This window comes from Anoplopoma fimbria, chromosome 8, assembly GCF_027596085.1.
Source record: "Anoplopoma fimbria isolate UVic2021 breed Golden Eagle Sablefish chromosome 8, Afim_UVic_2022, whole genome shotgun sequence".
Classification (NCBI taxonomy): domain Eukaryota; kingdom Metazoa; phylum Chordata; class Actinopteri; order Perciformes; family Anoplopomatidae; genus Anoplopoma; species Anoplopoma fimbria.
Genome location: NC_072456.1, coordinates 18,126,945 through 18,137,294, shown reverse-complemented (window position 1 = coordinate 18,137,294; position 10,350 = coordinate 18,126,945). Strand labels below are relative to the sequence as shown.

The 10,350-nt window shown below is 38.4% G+C and overlaps 1 protein-coding gene across 1 annotated transcript; it reads left to right on the top strand.

Annotated features, from left to right (window-relative positions):
- Positions 1-2,301: 2,301 nt before the first annotated feature.
- On the top strand, positions 2,302-8,978 carry prrg1 (proline rich Gla (G-carboxyglutamic acid) 1). Its single transcript, XM_054602724.1, has 4 exons — positions 2,302-2,384; positions 3,158-3,198; positions 4,090-4,250; positions 5,158-8,978. Exons 2-4 carry the CDS (start codon positions 3,189-3,191, stop codon positions 5,617-5,619), a joined length of 633 nt encoding a protein of 210 aa, XP_054458699.1. The 5' UTR covers positions 2,302-2,384; positions 3,158-3,188; the 3' UTR covers positions 5,620-8,978.
- The last annotated feature ends 1,372 nt before the right edge of the window (positions 8,979-10,350 follow it).

The following is a 10,350-nucleotide window of genomic DNA, read 5'->3' as shown; positions in this document are numbered from 1 at the left end:
CACACACACACACACACACACACAAACAAGTCGTTTTTTAAGCAAATTTACTTCTTAGTTACCTTTTAACAGAAATTCAACAACAACATCTGTTTTAGACTCCTTGTTAATTACTGTAACTTTAAGTTGAAGTAAAAGGTTACGAGCTGGTTGAACAACAGAATTTAAGAAAATAGTGCTCATTTATTGCTTTGTCTTAACTCATTACTGTTTAGTTTAAGTGAGCTTGTGAGCTCAATTTCATGAACCAAGCAGACTTGTATTAATGATTTTACATGGTTTACTTTATGACAAAAATATCCCTCTTTCGCAGCAGTTTTGATTTTACTGTGTGTGTGTGTGTGTGTGTTTGTGTGTGTGTCTTTGTGTGTGTGTGTGTTTGTGTGTGTGTCTTTGAGTTACAGGAGTGTAAGTCAACTGTAACTGGCGGCAAAGTCTTTCAACATCATTACTGATGATTACAGATTGTAATCAGTAGAGTTGCTGAGTAAAAACAGGAACACATGCACACACAGTCCTCTCATCAGAGTTGCTGGGTAAAAACAGGAACACATGCACACACAGTCCTCTCATCAGTGATAATTACCGGGGTGAAGTCACACCATATATTTGATCCCAATGCATGAGGAACAAAATGTCACTGCTCAGATTTAAAATTATAAATGTACTTACATCACACTGCATGGAAAAAACGAATCTCTCCCTCCACCATCAGTAACTGGCCGACAGTGCACTACAACGGATTAGTTGATGTGAGCAAATGTTTAAAAAAAAATATAGACTTAACCACCAATACATATTATTTACTAACAAATAAATACAATTCTTTGGTAGGGGTTTTTTCTTAGTCTTTAAGGCAATGAAAATATAAATTGTTACACAAACTCAACAAAAAGATGGATGATAAATTGGTGCTGTCAATGCCTTTTTTAAATGTGTCTTACAACCATCCAAATAGAAAAAAAAAAACCCTTGATGGTTGCTATTGCTGCACTAAATAGCTAATACCTATATTGACAGAGCACTTTTCAAAGCAATTATTTACAAAACTGCAACATTTTTCACAGTAAAATCCAATTAAAATATGTATCTTTTGGACTTAATTTCGTGTTCATAAAGCTGATGAAATCAATTCTATTGAAAATGAAAATGCAAGAAATAAAGACAATTTTTCTTATACAATTCAGTGCATTCAAAAGAAAAACTACTATGAAACACTATGATAATTGAAGAGACAATTCCGTGTTTTATTATTCCAGTAAAAGAAAAACATAAATATGATATGATTTGATTTAATTAATTGTGTGGTTTTAAAAATAAACCAAACAATAGAAATAAATTACATTTGGTGGAAATATGTCAATCAGTAAGATCTAGAAAAAAGGGGACTGAAATCTGATGGGAATTTGTAGAAATGTTTTACATCATCGTCTAATTTTATTTAAAGTTTATGAGACGTGGATATGTCTAGCTACCGATATTGCATGCACAGTTTAAACGAATAGCCGACAGTAAAGAGGAGCTTCTGGGGGTCACAAAAACACTTGCAATGGATGAACTCCTCCCATATAATTTGGATGTTTTACCTTTCAATTTGAAGCAATTATGGATTTAATTATTTGTGTTGATTAATATACTGCTATGATTTGCCCGTATGTTAAGACACAGAGATGACCACACTGATAGGATAGTTTGAATTCCGTTAAGCTTGCACATTCTTAATAAGATACAGTACCAGTCAAAGGTTTCTCATTCAACTACTTTGAAGAATGTAAAATATAAAACATATTCTGGTTTGTTGAGCATTTGTTTGTTTACCACATAATTCCACATGTGGTACTGTACATTTTTATTCCTGTTCTATTTTTTATTTTGTTGTATAGTATGTGTATTTATTGTCTGTGTAGTTGTATAGTATGTGTATTTATTGTCTGTGTAGTTGTATAGTATGTGTGTGTAGTTGTATAGTATGTGTATTTATTGTCTGTGTCTGTGTAGTTGAGCTGCTGCAACACTTGAATTTCCCCCATGGGGATCAATAAAGGAATATAATAATGTGTTCCTTCATAGTTTGGATGTCTTCAATATTAATCTACAATGTAGAAAAAAACCCAAAAAAAAACCATTGAATGAGAAGGTGTGTCCAAAAACTTTTTGTACTGTATTTCTATAAAGTTATACTGTTAAAGTTGTAGTTGTTATGATCAGTTCAGTGTGTATTGATCTTCGGATAGCTCTGTCCCTTTAACTCAGGGGAAGGGGCAGTTCATGGGGGCCGCTGTAGGCAAAGAGAGAGCTATGCGCATGCGCACTGTGCATCGCAACACTGTGGGGCAGCGGAGGAAACGAGGGGTCGTTTATGCGCATTTTTGGGACGAAAAGAGGTGAGCTGAATTGATAAAGTTAATTTATACACTAACAGATGGCTCGAACTTCAACTGCAAGCTTATAAAATCCACCGTAGGCCACTTCTACCGACCACCGTGTCTGATATCCGGCTCTCTTAATCATGTGTCGCTCGTTCCCGTTAAGTCGCATCCGACTCTGCAGACGCACCGACACTACAAATCATCCCCCTGCTAACAAGCTCAACGCAAGGCTAACAGCGCCACGTTTATGGCGGAGAATACACCATAAGCAGCCGCAATGACCATTAGAAAACACTGCTCCAGCTTCCAGTGGTTGTCTCACTGTTTGTCTAAAAATGGGTAACGGGGCGGCGGCGCTTTGTTTGTGTCCGCCGCTAGTGATCTATTTCGGGTAAGCTGTGTGCAGGATTCCCGTAACACCCGCAGGTCGCCATTGGTCAGTGTCACTTTGGTCAAGGATGTATCATACTCCCGTATCAACACGCCCTTTAACACCTAGATGAATGTATTTGCACATCAGTTGTGTTATTAATGATGATGTGTTAATCATCCCAAAGAATGTAGGGGAATAAACAGTGACTAAGGGATGTGTTGTTTCCCAACAAATCAACATGTTTAAAGGAATGTCTCTAATGTGAGCAGTGTTATAAGTGATCATGCAGAAAACAGATGTTCTTCCCTGTATTGCATGAGAAGGGAGTATTGGTTAATTATTGCATGACTTGTATCAGCTGGTTCAAAGCTGCACAGTAATGTGTTTCTGTTTTTGTTTTTTGTTTTTAAAACAGGTAAATCACCCCGAACAGACTCTCAGGAATCATGGGGAGTGGTGAGTTTATTGACACTTCACTTACGATTTTACCCCCACAGGCACAGATGTTCACATGACCTAATTACTTTCAAATTTCATCGGAAACCCTCCTCCAGTTTCTTGCTTTTTTCTTTCCTATTGTGTCAACATGAGTATTCAAACACATGTTAATCTTTGGAATGTGACAATTCAGGGTTTTCTTCTGTTGTCTTTAGAACACAATTCCCATTCTTTCCTCAGGGAACTTCCTGTTTTACGCTCCTTTTGTCCATTATTTCCTTCTGCTTTTCAAGTGGTATGCTAATCACATCCCTGAACGTTTAGCCTGATTACTTATGTGGTTAATTCTCTTAGGTAATACATTATTTCGGCAGCACATCAGAGATTCCCAGAGTAGGTTATGGCATCTTGTGCACAGTTTTTTTTTAGCGAGAGTTTATGTCCTTGTCCTGTGTAAAACAGAGGACCACTCTGTCTGTCTAAGTTCATTCCTCTAGTTTGTCTAATGTAGCCCAGGGATGGATTCCTAAATCAAAGGAGCTTTTGTTTTTATGCAGAAATGTGGGCACTGGGCAGCTCTCGGCTCTGCTCTACTGCCTTTGTTCAGTCACCACCTCGCTCCCTCTCCCTTTTCCTTTTTTTGGCATCTCTATCCTATTTTCCTCCTTATGCTTCTCCTCTCTCTCTTTCAATACACTCTCTCTTTGCTTACATTTCCCCCCTTCACTTCTTCCCCCATGCTGTTCTGCTAACTGACTCACCCCTACTTTCCTCTTTTTGTCTCTTGTTTTCTTGTGTGCTTGTGGATTTGATGCATCATACGTTTGTTTTCTCACACATTCTTTAAATGTTACATCCTTTCCTTGTCTTTGTCTCCCCTTCCCTCCTCTCCTATCACCTGCTTCTCAGTGTTCCTGCCGGCGGACGCGGCCCACTCAGTGCTGCGCCGGCAGCGCAGGGACAACTTCTTGTTGGAGGAGATGAAGCAGGGAAACATTCAGAGGGAGTGCCGCGAGGAGATCTGCAACTATGAGGAGGCCCGCGAGGCTTTCGAGAACGATGAGAAAACGGTGAGGGGATGAGAGACGCATCACATCAGACCTACAAACCCTCTCTCCTTCAAGGCTAAATAAAAACAGAAACAGAAAAGTAGAACACACAGTGTATATGGCTACATGTGGACCCACACATAAACCACATCAAGGGATATATATATATTTTTTTGCAGTAGGTCATTTGAGTTACTCATCAGTTATATTGTCTATACAGGGATATTAGCCCCAGCAGGCATTCATGTGTTCAGAGATTTCCAAGAAAGCCAGTGACTGGTAAGACAAAATGTTACCACACTTAATGGGTCATTAAACAAATATAAGCAGCAACAACAACACCAAAAACAAATGGCTGAAAATATTTTGAACACAAGATTCCCAGCTGGAGCTTAAAGCCACAAATCCATTTTACTACTGCTGAGTAACTCAAACCTGCTGCTCCAGTAAAATAATCCAAAGCATCCCTTCAAAGTGCTATTTTGTAGGGTTCGTGTGTCCAGTAATGAAATCCTATGCCAAGAGTGGTAGCTTGTGGAATGTGTATGTTTTTTCAGGAAGTGATGATTATCAGCAGGAAGAACAGCCGAGTCTATGCTAGAGAGGGAGGCATATTTGTTAAACTATTGTGAGGGGCCAGAGAGCAAAGTCACGCAGGTGGACACAGTCATGTGGTCTCTTTTTGTTTCGGATGTTGTTGTCTACTGCCTTTATGTTGCAGTAATGCAGATAGAAAGTACTCATACAGTGGATATTGCGTGTGCTGTGTACATCCTGTGTTTTGGAAACAGGTCTGTGCCACCATGTTTAGCGTTGTAGCACTGCATAAGTGAGCGGGGTCTTATCTTGAAGATAATACTTTTTGAGCCTGTGTCGAGTTTTGTCAACAGCTATGTTTTGTTTTTTTTGTTTGTTTGTTTGGCTGCAGAGACGGTTCTGGGAAGAATATGTGCGGGAGAGCAGTCCGTCTGGAGAGCTGGAGACCGCGGTTGGAGGAGTCCACTCTCTCTACCTGATCGTGCCGTTGCTGCTGGTTGTGCTCATCATCGCCGCCGTAGCCATCACTGTGTGGCGCTGCCACTCCCGCAAGCGCTCGCAGCGCAGCCCCAGCATGGGACACTCGCATCACGACCACGTCTTGTCAGTGGTCTCCATGGACCATTGGGGGAGGGATTACCCTCACGGTGACCAATCAGAACTCAGCGTCCACAGCAGCCCAGCTTATCCAGGCTCAGAGCTCACATCTGGGAGAGGAAGCGCTGGAGACCCGCCACCATCTTATGAGGAGGCTGTGGGCCAGACGGACGTCCAAATAGAGACGGAGCCACCTCCACAATATGAGGATATAGTCAACACCAGCTCTTCTGGTCATGGAGGTCATGGGAAGTAAACCTGTCTCTGACTGCCACCCCAACAAAAGCCCTAACCTACACTAAGACCATGTGATCATTTAGCACTGTCACTATTGTGGTATCACCAGCCTTCCTTATTCAACACATACAGAAACACTTTCAACTGTCTGGTCAACGGACTAATGCATCTTTGGACCCAGCGCTGTTAAAATTTGCACTAACTTTTTATCAATGAGGTGAAGTGATAGCAGGAAGGATATTGCAATACCAAAACCAACCAGCTCTATTGATCTTCCTCAAGTTGCATCTATGCTGTCACACTGCAGCAAATGATTTAACTTAGCAGGCCTAAAAAATGTTGCATGTGTCAGGAAGAAAAAAGGATTCTGATTGCCACAATGGAATATTCCAAAAGTGTATATGGGGGTTGGATCGATGCTTTATTGTTGCCTATTGCCAATGTTTGAGACAAAAGTAGCCATAAGGAGATATTTGCAACTATTCCAAAACTGAAATATTTTAATGGACATCTTTGTTGTCGAAAAAATAAGAATTGTGTATATTGCAAACTATGCAAGAATATTGCTATGCCAGATTCAGAAACAGCATTTAGACCACAAAACAGCAAACCCAGACCAAAAAAATAGTTTCAAGCGATTTATGACCACCAAGGGTCACAAAGAGAAAAACGTGCTAAAAATCAAGCTTATGATTTCTTATGTCTAACCTAGATATGGGCAGATGACACTGCAGCACATTTCACTCCTGTGAAGAGCAATTTCAAAACATCGTATCCAAGCTTGTGTCAAATGAAGAAAAACACGTGACTCATGACGTTCGGAGCTAAAAAAAACTACACTGACGCTCCAGAAAACGCATCATTAGCTAAACTATGTGACTATGATATGAAGTGAATAGCTGAGAGATGTGACGCTGTACACTAGGACATAATCAATTGTATGAGAACATTTCAATCTAATACCACGTAATAATGGAAAAAAGCTAATAGGCAAATTTACCGAAGATCATTCTCTAAAAACAACACATTGTGATTTATAAAGGTCAGATAAATATCAACCATGAAGTTAGCACATGAGCCCATTTATATTTTGTGTCAACAAATTATTTTATATCTCGGATTGTTGGACAATACATTTATTTATTTTTTAACTGTAACATGCTCATTGGCTGCAATCTTATCATATTTGGGCCGTCATTTACATCACTGAAGTACTTTTTTTTGCCACTGATAGGCTCTGATTGTTTTTTTTAAGTGTGTGACGTAATGGAAAGAATCTCACTAACGGAGAAGTCTCGTTCTGACATCTGGAGCAGTGACGTGTTACGGGAAGAGAAACTTGAAAACGCAACTGCCAGCCGGGCAGAGTTTCTTGAGTTCAGAAAGGGTAGCTTAGTGAAATTGAAAAAAATGTCAATGTCATGGCTGGATATTCAGATGATTTTGTTAATGTGGAGGAGGTATTTGAAGTCGATGCCCACGTGTATGTATTGGAGAGTGAATGAAGAGAGAGAGAGGGGCAACAGGCAGAGGAGGATGAACCAGCTGTTGCAAAGCTGCGAATCTATAGAGACTGGTGTTGCCCGATATTCAGATTTCAGAACGAGACTTCTCCTTGAGTTGGACTTGGAACCGATAACAAACAGACAGGAGTTAGCCTTTAATGCAGCGCATATGAACAAAACTATTAGATATTTAATGATAACACACATACTTCTTGGACTTGTACACATATGAGACTTAAAATACAAATATCAGAGAGGCTTTGGAGTGCTTCAATCACCACAGTCTTAAAGGGAAGCTGTTAGGTTAGCTGTAGTTTCATCCCACCAGCTAACTTGTGTCTAATATTTACATTTTAACTCTAGTTCCGTGACCGACTAGTGAGATAAATATCTGGGTCTTTAGCTTGGTAAATACAAAAATTTCTTCACTAGTAATTAATTAACTTTTTGTGGTTTTGTGCAGGGTAGTAGTGGTGCTTGGGTTATTTGGGCTTGTTGACTAAATAGTTAATACAATTTGATGTAAATGGCTGCCCACAGTCTTATTATTTTTGGGGTCAAAGGGAGCATTGCGACACAATAATTGAATAAATGATCAGGCAGAACCAAAACCATGAGTTAAAACTGTGTAAAGCTGCAAAGTTGGGTGTCAATTGAATTTTCCACAGTACAATCTGTAATTTGATTGTTGATATCAATAATATCACTTAATGCAGGTTTTAAATAGTCGAGTTGCCAAACTAATGCGTCGGTCCAACTTCAGTATACACTTGTGAATGTTTTGTAGTTCAATATTTAAGATAAGACCAGCAGTAAAGTAAAGTGGGGGGTGGTGAAACGTGTTTTGTGTAAATGTGTGAAATGTGCTTATATTTTGGTAATGCATGTAGCCTGGTCTGTACACCTGAGGTTGGATCTGGCTCTGCACTGTTTGTTGATGGTCAGTGCTTGCTGGCCCACGTCCTTCTCTGGGCTGTTGATAGTTTCTCAGAGTCTGCTTTAACTGTGAAAATCTCTCCCCACTCTTTCCCTTAATGCAAATGTCACCGTGTTGGAAATGACTACAGAGTCTTCTGCTCTGCCACTTTCACTAAAAGCACACTGAGTATTCTTCAAGTAGTTTGCATCTACGCCATATATGTAAGTTGTGGAGTGACTTGCACAGGATGTGGAATAGGAAACAATAGAAACACAAGCTTTGGGGAAATGTTGCATCAGAGGGGAGAGATTCTATATTCAACACTATGGACAGAGTTCACGTTTAGCATGTATGTACCTGTATATAAATATGTATAGTCTTTACGTGTGAAAGTAATTGACAGTGAGATTGTTTTTTACTGTATAGGAATGCAGTAAATGCATTGCCACGAGTATAACTATTGTACAGTAGGATGTGGTTAAATGAAGGCACTTTGTGTTTAAGCTTAAACTGGGCTGTTTGATGAAAACTAGGACAGTCTGGTTTGACGTCGTCAGCCATTACGATGTCACTGTAAACTAAATGTGCTCCTGCTCTATATGCAACTTTGCTGCATACACTCTAAAAACCAAAAATATCTGTCTAATGATCACGGATACTGATAAGTGTCACATTTCCTGTTCACACCTCACAGACTTAGAGCACTGATTATAATACTTTTTTGCGAGTTGACCTGTGAACCTCAGCGATATGACCTTTAACTGAGTTGTGCTGGTGGGGGGAGCCATTTTGGTGAGGTCAGCTGTTGTGCTGTTACTTGCAGAGCTCTTCTTTTTTTTTTTTACAATGCCTTATTAAACAAACAAAATGTTATATAGCAACAAATGCAAGATAACTTGTTATAAATCCTTTATGTGCAGAAGCTTGAATTAATTTGTAATAAAAAAGTGCTACATGTTACCTTTATTTCATTCAGTGTCATATGAATATAGTGTTTTGTGGGTTTAAACTTGAGTTTTCTTCCATTCGCCAATTCCCTGCTTTTTTTCGACATACTATGTACGTTTCTTTTCATGATGTACTATACTATAACTTTTTATAACATACTATGACTTTTTTACAACTCCTTTGTTGACATACTTTAGTATGGCCATTTATTTACAGACTATAGCATGACTCTTTTTTGACGAACAAGATACTACACTGACTTTTTAATGCCATTTCTTGACATAATGTACCTGTACTTATTTATATACAGGTACAATTTTTTTGCCATAACATTTTATTTATTTATTTTTTCAATATGGTATACTACGTTTTACGTACATAATGTCCAATGGCTTTTTTTTGACAAACTAAGAAGTTACCCTTTTTTGACATACTATACGAGGACTTTTTTATGACAATTTTTACAACATACTATACTATGATTTTGTTTCGACATACTCTACTGAGACTTTTTTTTAACATACTATACTATAACTTTTTTTACAACTCTTTTGTTGACATACTATATTATGGCCATTCGTATTACATTCTATAGCATGACCCTTTTTTGAAAAAACAGAATATTTTTTTTTACGAGATACTACACTGACTTTGATGACATTTTTTTCGACATACAATACTATGACTTTTTTCGATATGGTATACTACATTTTTTTTTAATGATGTACAATACTTTAACTTTTTATGGCATAGTATAATATGACAAATTACCACATATTCTACTATGTTTTTTTATGGCATTTTATACAAAAAACTATACGCTGACTTCTTTACGAAATATATTACTAAGTCATTTTTATGACTCTTTTTCAACATACTATACCATGCCTTTTTTAATTTTCTACAAAATTCTATACTATGACAATTTCCTTTACATTTGTTACTAAGATATTTTCATGACTCTTTTTTCAACATACTATACTATGACTTTTTTGGATTTTTTTTGCTGTATAATATACTATGACTTTCGAAAGTTCTATCCTGTGACATTCTATAGCATGACCCTTTTTTGATAAACAACTGAATGTTTTTTTTACGAGATACTACAATGTGACTTTTTGATGACATTTTTTTCGACATACAATACTATAGAACAAAAACTCCCGCACACTGGCTTCTTCACTTGCGTATAAATGTATTTTAGTCACGACGTTTCGGTACGTAGACCTTCATCAGGTTATTTTACATGGAAATGAGGATGCATGCATTTAAATATCCATCCATCCATCCATTTCCTTCCGCTTATCCGGGGCCGGGTCGCGGGGGCAGCAAGCTAAGGAGGGTCCTCCAGACGTCCTTCTCCCCAGCAACGCTTTCC

Coding starts and splice junctions, on each gene's coding strand:
- prrg1 (XM_054602724.1), top strand. Junction 4,251..5,157: donor TCGAGAACGATGAGAAAACG/GTGAGGGGATGA, acceptor GTTTGGCTGCAG/AGACGGTTCTGGGAAGAATA.